At 39.0% G+C, this 14,928-nt stretch overlaps 2 protein-coding genes across 2 annotated transcripts in view; one reads left to right on the forward strand and one right to left on the reverse strand.

Annotated features, from left to right (window-relative positions):
• Positions 1 to 720, reverse strand: part of vps33b (VPS33B late endosome and lysosome associated) — a 111,540-nt gene extending 110,820 nt beyond the window's left edge. Inside the window, 1 exon segment of the mRNA XM_051920225.1 lies at positions 583 to 720. The gene's annotated coding sequence lies outside the window, so the exon portion shown is untranslated.
• Positions 721 to 778: 58 nt separating this feature from the next.
• hddc3 (HD domain containing 3) overlaps positions 779 to 14,928 on the forward strand; it is a 53,127-nt gene continuing 38,977 nt past the window's right edge. Inside the window, exons 1-3 of the mRNA XM_051920257.1 lie at positions 779 to 1,363; positions 2,148 to 2,203; positions 10,966 to 11,206. Of these exons, the coding sequence (XP_051776217.1) occupies positions 1,252 to 1,363; positions 2,148 to 2,203; positions 10,966 to 11,206 (409 nt within the window). The 5' untranslated portion in view covers positions 779 to 1,251. The remainder of the gene's footprint in view (positions 1,364 to 2,147; positions 2,204 to 10,965; positions 11,207 to 14,928) is intronic.

A 14,928-nucleotide genomic window follows, 5' to 3' on the forward strand; every position in this document is an offset into this window, starting at 1 on the left:
TCACAAGATGAAAATTAATAAAAACTGTATATTTTAAAAGTAAAATAACAATCACATAATTATAACAAAACGTCCTTTATCAGTTTAAAATAGCATTATATCATGTACTCATCACAATTCAAGAAAGGTGAAAAATATTTTAAGAACAGCATTATATTCAACGTACGGCACAATATTCCTTCTGTTTTTACAATAAGTCGATATTGAGATGTAAAATAAGGTAACAGAGTACATTTTCCTTAACCAGAAGTTAACTGTAACAGGTTACTAGGAAAAGAACACACACAGCTCGCTTGCTTTGGGGACTACATTTCGAAACCGATTGGAATCATGTCAAATTATATACTTAATGAAATATACTAACAAATTCATAGAGTAGGCAAAGAAATCATTTCACAAGTTATGATAATAATTTTGGCTTTTCCAGCATCGGTTTAATTCTTCCAATTTATTTTGTTTTAGTGTAATAGAAATTCTTGCGTTGAGAAAACATAATTAACAGATTAATTTCTAGAACTATAAAATACTTTTCCTCGAAAAAGTTTACTATCAATTATTAGACTGTTGCTTTACATATCTTACCTATAAGCACAGATGACGCCTTTTAAATCTTTAGGTAAGATATTTTACAAAAAATGCATCTTAATAAAATACATGTAACATCTAGCCGTGAACCTTTCCGTAATTCCAGAAGGAACCAGTATCGCCTGGGCAACACGGAAGGAAATTCGCAAAGCGCTTCCGGTTGTCAAAGTCAAGTTATTCCGATACGTCACCGATATACAGGAAGCCCTTTCGTGAAGGGTCGTTGCTTTATTACAAGTTGCCCTTACTACAGGGAGGTTCCTTTGGTCTTTTGATAGAGCAGAAGGTTCTTCAAACGCGGTTTTAATCGTTTTTAAAAGTAAAACAAAAGTCCGCGGTATTTTTAAGGATTATTGGAATAGGTCACATGCTCACTCCAATCGCTTTGACAAACTAGTTTAGAAAAATGAGTGGAATTGTCAAAACAACCGATAGATGGCAATGATGCCCTCCAATTTACTGTTTGGTCCGCCATTACCGAAATAAATATGCTAAAGTTAGGATACGTTTGTTAATAAGATATGAGAATTACGTCACATTGATGGGAATTTACTTAATATTTTATTATCCAAGTTGCATTCATGGCAGATTTAGCGTAGAAGGGAGTTAGAACCTATCCGAGTAATTCATAGAGAATTTTACCTTCACTGGTGTGCGTTTTCAGAGATGAACTTGGATTCGGTTCTCCTACTTGAGGCAGTTCACTTCGCCGCTGAGAAACACAAGTCCCAGCGACGTAAAGACGCTGAAGCCACCCCTTACATCAACCACCCAATCGGTAAGGTCTTCTGTGCAGAAGAGCCCAGTACATTTATCGCTAAACACAAGACCTTACTGTTAAACTATTTTTTTTAACAATAATTAATTTTGAGAACTGTGTTTCACTAGCGAGTGTTGCACGAGATAAAATTTAGTGTTTGTTAACATGTTGTGTATGAAAGTGAATGATCACTTTATGATTAGTATATAACTATATAAAATATGCCTTGTGCACTTGACAACTACTTGTTTAACACCTGGTAAATAATTCTTTTGTATTTAGTAGGAGAGCTACTTTGTTTCGACTTCAATAAAGATGAAATCTAATTTATACTTAGGAGAGAATTCCATGTGCATGCGATTAAACCGAATAAATTGTAGCAAAAATGTGTCGTATATTTAGCTTGAAGTGTATAGCATTATAGGTAGTAAGTAGTATTCTTTAAGGTTGATTAATGATTGAAAGCGGGCTGGCTAAGACATTGGACTTAATAGTCCACCAAGTCCGGTTCATTGACTGACTGTACTCAACCCGAACAATTAATTTAACCTGCTTGAACTCCAGTTATATAAAAAAAATACCAGTAAACAGCTACAACATATTCTCGATTTGTAAGTCGCAAATAGTTAAAGCTGTTAGTAATGTAATCAAATGTTGTTTTGCCATGTCTTCATGCTAATGAAAAAATAAAGCGTAATGGCATTTTTCGATGAAAAACAATTACTTAAATTTAAAATATGCCAAATGGTATTGGTCATCTTGATAGCATGGTGTAAATTGAATTAAACATTTTTTTTTTAAGGTGTTGCAAGAATTTTAGCTTATGAAGGTGGAATCACGGACATTGCCATATTACAGGTACTGTCTCCTTGAAATAATTATACTGATAATTTTACAATCATTTACCAATGTAATGGTAGTGCGTTTATTTGCTCTCTTCACAGTATTTTGAGCATTGTCTCTTTATGGTACCAGAAAGAAAACAGACCCAAGTTCTCATCTAAATAGAAGACTCAATTTTCTTCATGTTGATAAAAAAGTACATTTTGGAGTCAAACATATTCTTCATTGTTTTTTCCTTTTCATATTAAAATATTTAGTATGATATTCTTAAAAAAATATTCCAGACATAATGCATTGTCACAAAATGGTCTTTAAAGTTATTTCTAGAATTATGTAATGATTTTAGAGTCACACCACATATAACTGCTGTTTTTTTTGTCATTTCATCTCTATCATGGTTACAAGATGCTTACCAAACTTAATTTGTTGCTTTTGCAAATGAAGAAATAGTGTGACAATAAAAGCAGGTTTTGGCTTCTGTCACTGCAAAAGGAGAATGAGGTATTGGTTTAAAGTAGCATCTTGTTAATTTTTGAAAACATTTAGAAAGTATATATGCATGCTTGATGGTGAGAAGGTATGATATGATAGATAGATAGATAGATACTGATGTGCTCTCCTGTCATCCTGCAATATGGCCTCAACTGCCTCCTGTTATGAATATGTATTATGGCTTCCCAGTGAATATTTTCGTTCTAATTTTGGAGTTTTTAGTCCATTATATCATAATTAAAACCATTCCTGCCAACAAAGACTATTGAGATCTTAGTGTTTCTCCTTGCAGATATTTCTGTTCTTTTGCAAATAATTTGGTAGTCTTTGTTGTTTGTGCAGTCATTTATTATGATTATTAATTATGACTGAAAAACCCTTATGTGTTGTTAGGATATAGCGGGTTGGAAAATGGATGGATGGAAACCCTAATGTGCTTATCACCCATTATTGCTCCCCCATGATTACCTGTCAGTACTCCTGCAGCCATCTTACAAACAGAGGGCAAGGAGCCAGCAAGAAACTTGGTATAATGCTGGATAAAAAAATACACAGGAAATGCAGCAGAACTGCTTTGACTTTGTAAACTGGGATGTATTCAGAAATTCATCATTATACCTGAATGAATGTGTTGACATCGTTACTGGATTCATCAAAAAAAATTGTTCGGGGTGTAGTAAAACCAATTAAGAGATCCAGAGCATTAGGTGCCTATCATGCAAGCTGCTGACCCTCAGAAACTTGTCTTCTGATTGGTTTGTGACTTTGGGTATGCCAGATCTCTTCCTGTCAGAGTTTCTTCCCGTTTACAATTGCCTTTTGGATTTTATAGGAAACTGTACTCACTGACACTTCGATTAGTTTTTACAGTTTATCTAAATGTAAGGCCTACAATTCTAAGGGAAATAATGCTGTGTATCATTTCATTTGTGAATTGACATTGTTTTGCCATTATCACTGGAATGTTGTCCAAGTAGTACTTAGGAGGGTGTAGTAATACACTTTGTTCCAACTCTGCTTTAAGACAGACAGATGGTTTCTAAGTAATCAACAGAAGTTGGGACACCAGTACAATTGTTTGTTTCAACTTACAAGGTTTAATTTACTTTTAAGTGCTTCTGAACATCTGTAAGTTGTAACCTATTAGTTGTTCCCTGAAGAAGGCCCATTTGTAATATTCTCATATTTCCTTTTTTCAGTTTTTGCTAACCTGAACTTTTAAGTTTAAGTCTCTGGCAGTTTACTGCTTACTTTTTCACAATTTTAGGTCATTCATTGCGTTTCAACTAATTAAATCTGAAGAAAAACTGAGGTGTTCTAAAACTTTTAACTGGTAGTGTATATCCTCACAGTAATTGACCTATATTCAAATAAATACATGTAATGAAACCGTTTGAGTTTCTCTGATTGTTTCAAATGACAGTCATTGGCCTGACATGTGAACTATTGCCCAGTTAACTTCATATGAATCTCAGGCAAATTACTATTATAAATTGCAGGGAGCCAGGTATCCAGTGCAGTTGTTTTATTGACTTTTGTCAATTTGTTACAGTACTTTAGAAAATTTATTCAAATTAACAAACACAAATGGCCCATTGAGGTCATACTGAAGATGATGCTTTTCAGTTGTTAGCTTGATTAATATAAAATGATAAAGACCGTATATACCAAATCAGATAATTTTAAAAATGATAACTCAATTAAGTAGATTAGAAACCCTAAAGACTGGTCAGAATAATATTCATATATAATGTGGAATATGAAATTTAATGTGAATTAATTTAAACTCTGTATATAATATTTACAATTTTTCAATAAAATGAATCATTGTGGTGTTTAGAACTACAATAGGTTCTTTTCTGTTTACTACTAGACAGTACAGTATACTGAAGCAATAAAGCACACTGTCTGAAAAATCCATATTACTAACTGAGAATGGTAAACCGGAAGGCATGGACGCAGGTACACGGTGATGGGACCATGAGACTTAGTGCGCAGGCGCCTACAGCACATGTCTCATAAACCGCAAGCGAAGTGTGATCCACCGCGAACGAAGGAGTCACGGCCCAAAAATGAAAGAGCTCAACTAACGTGAATAAGAAATGAAGCAACAACGCACCCATAGCTAACGACTAACGACACAGCCACACAAAAAAGTGGATTCTGCTCTGCACCCCAGAGTCAAACGGAAGAGGCTACGGAGGCCCCACAGGTCCACAAAGATAGTACGAAAGGTGCATGCGCCTACAACGCGCTTCTGAACTAAATGTCCACACTACACAGCATGGTCCGGGTAATGAGAATAAACGAACTCTCCATATTAAACGTACGGCATCCTCACACGTCCAAACCATATAGCATATGTGAATCACATTACAGTGATGCATTATTAACAGTACAACCACAGAAAACGCTCCGTATTAACTTTAAGTGCAATTATCCATATTACTAACGGTAGACAACGGATAACTAATGGAGTCACGGCTCCGGCTCCAAAACGAAACTTTTCAACTAACGGACATAAAGAAACGAGCCCGCCTGAATACAGTTAATGAACACAGGTGCATACAACACGCCTCTCAAACAGCAGAGGCAATAGATAAACGGCAAAGAAAGGAACAACAAACAGCCGCTAAACAATTCTGCCAATTAGCTGACAATGCATTCTGTAATGCGTCCACTATTAATGAACATTCGTTAGGATTAATGAATATCATTTGCTGTCATTGTCATTCACTTAACTTCCCTGAAGAAACAACTGGCTATACAACTAATGAGTTTACACGTTGTTGTCAAAGGGGTCAGGTTAGACTGCCTCCTTTAGATGAATATCCTGAATATCTACGGATGTTTCTAACTAACAATGTACCCGAAAGTAAAAACTTTATGGACTGCATTAGATCCTACAATAGTTCATTTGCTTTTGCATCTACCGGGGTAAATATCAGGCCAACAGCTGGCAATGGCCCATACTGCTTTCGCGTATGTGGACAAATATTACATCGGATTGGAACAGTGCACCCTGAGCCAAATCACGAACGCAAATATGCACAGATCTACGTGTTAGATCCAGATGACGCAATCTATCAACGATTTTACTACAAATGTTGTGTATAAAGAAGTATTCCAATAGATCTTTCTAATGTGCCATGCTATGGGTTCTTTACTTCCTTTGTTCGTCATCTACACCTTTACACTCCAATATATCTCATACATTCATCAATGTATTTCGGGTTACCCAACCCCGGGGTTGGCGAGCAGGGGGCGGAGCCCCCTTGTAACTTATAACAGTGTATGCGTAAGTAGAGGATGTTGTGTAGTTTGGATATTATTAGAAGAAAGGCTTAAAACTAGTAAAATGTTTTGCAAATAGTTATTAAACTTATTCTTGTGCTACAAGGATTAAGCTATTGGAAAAAATGGAAGGAGTTGAAATGCTTCAGATTAAACAGATGGAGACTGTGGAGTAAAATGGTAGAATTGTTTCAAATTATGAAAGTAGAATAGATACCAGATGTTAATTTAATGTGTTCTACTAAAAGAACACAAGTTGTTCCATACTGTAATATATTAACTTTGCAAAAAGTTAGAGAATGTAAATATGTGGATGAGTATGTATGTGTATCTGTTTTATTTATTCTGTGTGTGTGTGTGTGTGTGTATATATATACGACCCCAATTCCAAAAACATTGGGATGTTGTATATAATGTAAATAAAAAAGAATGCAATGATCTGCAAATCTCATAAACCCATATGTTACTCACAGTAAACAATATTAACAATAAAAACAAAGTGAGCAAATGTAACATTTTAAGAAAAGAATAAGGTAATTTTGAATTTGATGGCAGTGACATGACTGACAAAAGTTGGAACGTGGCCATTTTTACCACTGTGTAGCATTCCCCCTTTTAACAGTAGTCCAAAATTGTTTGGGAACTGAGGAGTCCAATTGCTGAACTTTTGGGAGAGGGATGTTGTCCTATTCTTGTCTGATATGATTCTAGCTGCTCAACAGCCCAGGGTCGTCTTTGTCATATTTTTCATTTCATGATGTGCCAAATGTTTTCCAGCACCTGGACTCTTCTACTACGAAGCCATGCTGTTGTAATAGATGCAGAATGAGGTTTAGCATTGTCTTGCTGAGATATGCAAGGCCTTCCCTGAAAAATACATTGTCTGAATAGAGGCATATGTTGCTCTAAAACCTGTATATACCTTCCAGCATTGAAGGTGGTGTTCCAGATGTGCAAGCTGACAGTTCCATGGGCACTAATTCATCCCCATACCATCAGAGATGCAGGCTTTTGAAATATGCGCTGGTAATAAGCTGGGTGGTCCCTATGCTCTTTAGTTTGGAGAACGTGGTGTCCATGTTTTCCAAATAAAATTTCAAATTTCGATTTGTATGACCACAGAAAAATTTTCCACTTTGCCTCAGTCCATTTTAAATGAACTTTGTCCCAGAGAAGACGGTAGCATTTCTGGATCATGTTCACATATGGCTTCTTTTTGCAAGCTAGAGCTTTAGCCTGCATTTGTGGATTGCACTGTGAACCGTGTTCACAGACAATGATTTCTGGAAGTGTCTTCCATGACAGAATCATGCCTGGTTTTAATGCAGTGCTGCCTGAGGTCCCAAAGATTACAGGAATCCAATTTTGATTTTTGTTCCTTGCGCAAAGAGATTTCTCCAGATTCTTGGAATCTTTTGATTATATTACTGTATTGCAAACAATGGGACATTCAAAGTCTTGCAATTGAGGAACATTATTCTGAAATTGTTCCACAATTTGTAGGTGCAGTTTTTGCAGATTGGTGAACCTCTGACCATCTTTACTTCTAAGAGACTCTGCCTCTCTAATATGCTCCTTTTATATCTAATTATGTAATTATGTTTTGCAAATAATTAGGCTACATCATACTGGATATCTACACTGATATGGACTGGTTAATGTGTTAGGAACAAAAGGATGCCACATTGTCTGATGGAAATGAAAATTATCAACCAACAGAGGGCTGAATTCAAAAACACCCTGAAAAACAAAGTGAAAAAATTATGCGGCAGGCTAGTCCATTTTGACAATTTCATTGCAGCAACTCAGAATCGTACTCAGTAGTATGTATGGCCCCCACATGCTTGTATGCATGCATGACAATGTCAGGGCATGCTCTTAATGAGACTATGAATAGTGTCCGGGGGATCTCCTTCCAGATCTGGACCAGGGCATCACTGAGCTCCTGGATAGTCTGAGGTGCAATCTGGCGATGGCAGATAGTGTCCTTCATCCTGCAAGAACTGCCTGCATATTCTCGCCACATGAGCCCGGGCATTGTTGTGCACCAGGAGGAACCCAGGACCCACTGCACGAGCATAGGGTCTGACAGTGGGTCCAAGGATTTTATCCCGATACCTAATGGCAGTCAAGGTGCCATTGTCTAGCCTGTAGAGGTCTGTGTGTCACTCCATGGATTTACCTCCCCAGACCATCACTGCCCCACCACCAAACCGGTCATGCTGAACGATGGTACAGGCAGCATGACGTTTTCCAGCTTCTCCAGGCCCTTTCATGTCTGTCACGTGTTCAGGGTGAACTTTCTCTCGTCTGTGAAAAGCACAGGGTGCTAGTGGTGGACCTGCCAATTGTGGTATTCTACGGTGCCAGGCAGTGAGCACAGGGCCCACTAGAGGACATCGGGACCTCAGGGCCACCCTCATGAAGTCTGTTTCTGATTGTTTGGTCAGAGACATTCACACCAGTGGGCTTCTGGATGTTATTTTGTAGGGCTCTGGCAGTGCTCATCCTTTTCTTCCTTGCCCAAAGGAGCAGATAGCGGTCCTGCTGATGGGTTAAGGACCTTCTACAGCCCTGTCCAGCTCTCCTAGAGTAACTGCCTGCCTCCTGGAATCTCCTCCATGCCCTTGAGACAGTGCTGGGAGACACAGCAAACCTTCTGGCAATGGCACATCCTGAAGACGTTGGACTACCTGTACAACCTCTGTAGGGTCCAGGTATTGCCTGATGCTACCAGCAGTGACACTGACTGTAGCCAAATGCAAAACTAGTGAAAGAAACAGTCGGAAAAGATGAGGAGGGAAAAATGTCAGTGACCTCCACCTGTTAAACCATTCCTGTTTTGGGGGTTGTCTCATTGTTGCTCCTGTAGTGCACATGCTGTTAATTTCATTAACACCAAAGCAGTTGAAACTGCTGGTGCAGTAAGTCCTGCTACTTAACTGACCGATCAATATCATAGAAGTTTTATTGACTTGATGTTATACTCAGATTAAAAAGTGTTCAGTTTATTATATACACATAGTGATGAATGACCTGTGTTCTTGTCCAGCCCAGATGCCCTTTAGCTGCAAGGACAGGGAAGACGGCTTATATAGGGTTTTGTCTCCCCCAGGACATTACATGGCAGTGAGCCCAGGCGTAGATCCCTACATGGGTGCTCACAAGGCATGCCAGATATTATAGTCCTGGGAGACAGTATTGCTGGGTCTTGTGGGGGCCGCAAGAGGAAGTTCCTGGACTTGGGAGTCCCTAATCCATATTGCGCCAACCTCACTCGGAAGTGCTTTGGAGCTGCAGCATCATGTCACCAGAAGCACTCCCAGGGTTTAGGTAAAAGGAGCTACCTGCCCGACAAGCCAGAATCAGGAGGAAGGTGGACAATGCTTGCAAGGAGGAGTGGAGGAGGCAGTGACAGAGAGAAAAGAAGACAGTTGATTTATTGTACTATACTGTACTTTACTGCATGTAGTTGTGGCTGTCATGTAAAATGCTTGTTGGAGAAGAGCTTCCCATAATAAAAGACCCATTTTGCCTTTTATTTTGTGTCTGTGCCTGTTTGTGTTGGGTGTTTGGGGAACTGGAGCACCTCCCGGTGACCACAGTATTATATGTAGAAGTTAGGAGCTTGCGCTTATAGCTTCCAGTGTAATTAAAAGCAAGGTAAGAAAATCTGGTATTCCCAGGGATTTGATAAACATTGGAATGTAAACAAGCCTATTATTGGGATTGACCTGTGGCAGTGCTATGTAGAGGACTTCAGTTCCCAGCAGGCAGCAGGAGAGTGCAGGGACCGACAGAATTATGGCACACTACCTAAAGGGAGTTGCCATTCAGAGGGAAATAGTCAAGAGTTGAACTGCTGTGATAATTGACTTTCCAATTAATATCGGGTATTTTGCACACTAGTTAAAACCACAATTTTAGATACCTTCAAATATAAGCAGTGAGTAAAGTGGAAATAAAAAGCTTGTGATGGACGACCGGCTACGGACTCCGGTCGCCTCCCCCAGGCCGCTAGGAGAAGCCCTCCGGACAGCAGGATGGTGCCCCGACTTCCAGCAGGGCCTCATGGACTTTGTAGTTTATACACACAGCCCTGCTGGATACCTTGGGGGCCACCGGGAGTCGCTGTAGGGGGGCTAGTGGGCTCTTGCGTGCCCTATAACCCGGGAGTGCGTCACAGTCATGTGACTGGAGGAAACAACGTGCTCCCAGGATGAAGAAGAGGACTGTTTGCCCTGACCCGGAAGGAAACGGACTTGTGGGTTGTGCCAGGAACCATTTCCGGGTCAGGGGATATAAAAGGACTATGGGAAGCCCAGTACACTGAGCTGAGCTGGGAGGTAGGAGGGCGAAGTGTCTGGGAGTGGAGGATTGGTTTATTCAGAGAGTTATTGTGATTTATATGAGTGTGGAGTGGAGGGTGCTTGGTGCACTGTGTGACAACAAAATAAATAGTTGTTATACTTTTACCTCGTGTCTAGAGTGGTACCTGAGGGTTCAAGAGGTGGCTCCACGCCTCAACTGCTACAAGCTATACATATGTAGGGCTCTGTTTTCATAAGAGTCAAGTGTAACAGGACTAGTATATTTCTGCTTTACTATAGTACATTTAGTACTATGATGTACATTATAGTACATCACCAGTGCTTATGCACAGATCTTCTGATGGGGAATCAAGCTTGTCAGAGTGTAGGACACTTACTGCTGTGTGACCAAAAATTCCTATGTTGAACTCTTGTGCTTAACAGTAATTTAATAATAGATGCACTGTAGGTAGGCCCCGTTCTCAATTTTTGTCACTGGTGCTTTATGTCTTAATAAGAGCAAACAAAACATTTGTTAAAGTCTTGTTACACAATAGTAATTAATAGCCATTGGCTGGGTAGCCCTGTTCTAAAGTGTTACTGTTGTATTAACGTTTATGTCTAAGATTTGTATTATCTTTAGCTATAAACAAATCTTTTTGATTTGTGTTGCATTTTTAGGCAGCCCTACTTCATGATACAGTGGAAGACACAGAGACTAGCATTGATGAGTTAGATGGAAAGTTTGGAGCAACAGTGGCAAGGATTGTTCAAGAAGTAACAGATGACAAGATGCTGCCCAAACAGGAGAGGAAGCAACAGCAAATCTTGAAAGCACCACTGTGTAGTCACCAAGCCAAACTTGTGAAATTGGCAGACAAGCTATATAATTTAAGAGATCTCAACCGAAGCACTCCTGTAGGTAAGTTAAATGTAATTCCACATTTAATTTGGTTTTAACTTTGAGTAAATTTTTTCTTCTGATTCAACTGAGCACATGGCCAGGTCAGCAACTGATTTAAAGTGTTCTCCACGTCAACCAGAGGGTGACAGACGCATTACATGGGAAGTGTGCGAACTTTCAGTAGCACCGGCAGCGGACAACTAGTCTCTGACTGATCTCAAAAATCTATATATACAGTATATATATTTACACTAGCTGTGTTACCCTGCTTCATTTGTGAAATTTCCTAAAACAATGAACCTCAGTGTGGTGTATTGCTGAGGGTAAATCGAATGTATGTAGTCATGGCTGTCCATCCATTTATCCTTCTTCTCAGACACATGTAAGGAAGAGCGTGCACAAACGAGTTGTTGATATTTGTGGTAATGAGGGTGCACAATCCTGAATCACACCACTTTGCTTCCTGTCGAGACTCCAAGTGGCTAGCGGTATGCAGGATGATGAGAAACGACACAAAGTTACAGAACTTTGGGTGGACCCTTGATGGGATGGGATGGAATGGGATGGAATGGTTTGTTCATGATGGCTCATTCAGTCTCAGTCAGGGCCTCAACTCTGACCTTGCCTCCCTGGGTGTCCCTACCAAGAGTACATGACTCTGGATTATTGATCATGCAAACCATTCCGCCATTTTAAGCCACTGACTTAGTGGAAGAGTATCAGAGGTACCATGAAAGTAACTGAGTGCTTTTCTATATACAATGTTTGTTTTGTTTTTTTGTTTTTTTTTTTTTGTTTCCTCCTGGGGGTTCAGCGAAGTTCTTTACTCTTGAACATGCACCTTACAATTGCACATAAGTAAAACTCCTGCAATAGATCAATTCTTGCTCTTCCTAGCAACTTTTGTTGATGGTCATTGCAAATCATAATTTTTAGAGTAACTGCATTCTTTTGAATTTGAACAGGTAATTAGTAGCTTTTTTGGGTATAAATTAAATTTCACTATGTAGCACATTCTGTAAAAATGGTTGCTTCAATCAGATTTGAATGTGATGCTTTGATTTGTAATCTTATACTATTACAAAGTTTTTTGAAGGGTTTAGATCAAAAGCAATATACACTGAATGAAGGTTGCACATTTACGTGTCCCATGTAATGAACTTGCTGTTTTACGCACCATGCAGATAAGAACAGATGAAAAGGAATAATATTGTGAACTTTGTACAATGTTCACCTCCTCTATGTTCTGTCCTTGACAGACCCTTTTTGTGAGCTATGCAAGCTATTTTAACTGACCAAGGCATGTCGTCGCTCATGGCTTGTGTTGTACATAGGGATTGAAGTGGGCTGCAATGCTGTATCATCAGTTCCCTGTTGCTGCTTTCAGAACCTGAGTGTAGTGGCACATCCCAGTTTGACCTCCAAGGGGGCACTTTTTTAGTTCTCAGCAATATTGGATGTATTTAACCACCAAAACTCCCAGATACACCCAACAGCCCCCTCCCATCCCATTCTTTAAAGTTTATGCATACTTGAGCCCTTGATAATTCAGTCCAGCTTGAGTTTGTATGTATTTTACTGCACCACAAGCAGTAAGAAAAGCCAACAGAATTACTGCGTGTACCAAAAGCAGACACTTGCTAATTATGTCATCTTTGAGTTTTGCCTAACTTTTGTTCATGCATTTCACATCTCACTTTCCATACACCTCATCACCTCGTCTTTTTTTCTGTGCAGGGCAGCTGCCTTTTTTTGTTGTCCAACAGCCCCGTTTCTCTGCTTGGTAACAGTCTCATTTGTGCAGTGTTTTTTTTCTGCCTCTGGCATTTATTTGCATTAACTGCATGCCCCATTTCTCTGTGCTATCACAGCTGAAACCAAAAAAGGACACAGTAACTAAGAATACCCCACTGAACACAGCTTTATTACAGATAAATACTGAGAAATTAAAAAAAATGTAAAAAAAAAAAAACATGTTGGCTAATGTTCTTTTTTCTAAAACAAATAACAGTCACTGTGACTGTTCTGCCCCACATCTTGTTAGTTGAGACTGTTATTTGTTGAACTGTGCTCCCCCTTCATCTTGTCATTTAGTAACACACCAGTCAGTCACGTCCCACACTCACAGTGGCGCGATAAAAGTCAATGAAACTCACGTAAAGCATGTAGGTCCCATAATAAATATTTGAATACAATACACCCCATGTGTCTCACGTAGGTACCCCTTTATCTCTTGTTTCGGTCAAGTCCAAAACGTATCTTTAGGGTATATAAACCCCAGGGTCTGGTTAGTTGTGGTACGCAGCAATTTGAACCTCTGTCTACGCGCTTCTCTTTGTCTTGATCCAACCGTGGAAATCACTCGCCTTGTAAGTGTCTTTTAAAGCTTTATTGTTTAATGTACACTGCTATGCTGCGGTGGGTTGGCACCCTGCCCGGGATTGGTTCCTGCCTTGTGCCCTGTGTTGGCTGGGATTGGCTCCAGCAGACCTCTGTGACCCTGTGTTTGGATTCAGCAGGTTGGATAATGGATGGATGGATGTCCGCTATGTATTGCTTTGTAAATCATTCTTTATTGTCTTTGATTGTACACCTGTATATACCTGTGTGTTTCTTTTGTATATATTTCAGTTTACAACGAGGTACGTCCAGTAAAAGCCTTCAAGAAAGCTCGCTCACCCCTTGTTTTTTATGTGGATGTGCCAAGTTGTTTAAGCTCTCTGCGGCAGAAAAGTGACCTTTTTGTGATTTTGGGATATATAGTTTTTCTTTTTTTGTGGGGGGAGGGGGATTTACCCCTAAATATTGATATATCAAAATTTCATTTTTTAGTGGATACATACTGGCCTACATCATCTTGCTAAGTTGCAGCTTTTTAATTAAACAGGAAATCGTGATTTTGTTGATTAAGTCAGTCAGACTTCTTTCCATTATCTATCTATCTATATGTACCGTCTTTTTCCGAAAATAAGACATCCCCCGAAAATAAGCCCTATCGAGATTTTCGGAACTTTTTGTAATATAAGCCCTCCCCCGAAAATAAGCCCTAGTTAAAATAATGTGAAAAAAAGAATTCGTTAAAAAATGCTGTTGATTTATTAAGTATGTTTAGCTTCCCTAATACTCGTATTTCAGAGAAATGTTTGAAATAAAATATTCCGAGAAATTCATTGTTTACCTCTACAGTTCGTTTCAAATTAATTCTTGGAATTTATCTTAAAAATACAACATAAGGCAGCATGAATACATAAATATTGTGTCCGCTCTGCTCTGCTGTGTTGTACTGCGTCGCGCGTATCGCAGAGTATGGTCGAATGAGGTGGGGAGGGGGTGGAGTGGGGCATGCATATGCGGAATGCGACGGAACGCGTCGTTGGCGCACACTATAAATAATTGTTCGTTAAGGCAGCAGTCTACATTGAGCGACAGTGCAGATACAATGTTTGTTCATTTCAGTCTTGTAAGTCTGATTATTTCCTCATACGTAATTTTATTTTTTATAAAGTGAATAATTTTTAACCGCAGTTAAAATGAGTACAAAACGAAAGAGCTATTCCGTCGAGTACAAAAAGGGAATTGTGGAAGACTCCAGGGGTGTAAATCTTGATTTATGACGATGTTCCAGAAGAAGATCACATGACTGTAATTGAATAAATTTTAATTTCTGTATTCTGTGTAAAATAAATAAATATTAAATAAAAATATATAAATATGCTTTTATTTTTGTCCTCCCCCGAAAA

This window comes from Erpetoichthys calabaricus, chromosome 17, assembly GCF_900747795.2.
Source record: "Erpetoichthys calabaricus chromosome 17, fErpCal1.3, whole genome shotgun sequence".
NCBI lineage: Eukaryota > Metazoa > Chordata > Cladistia > Polypteriformes > Polypteridae > Erpetoichthys > Erpetoichthys calabaricus.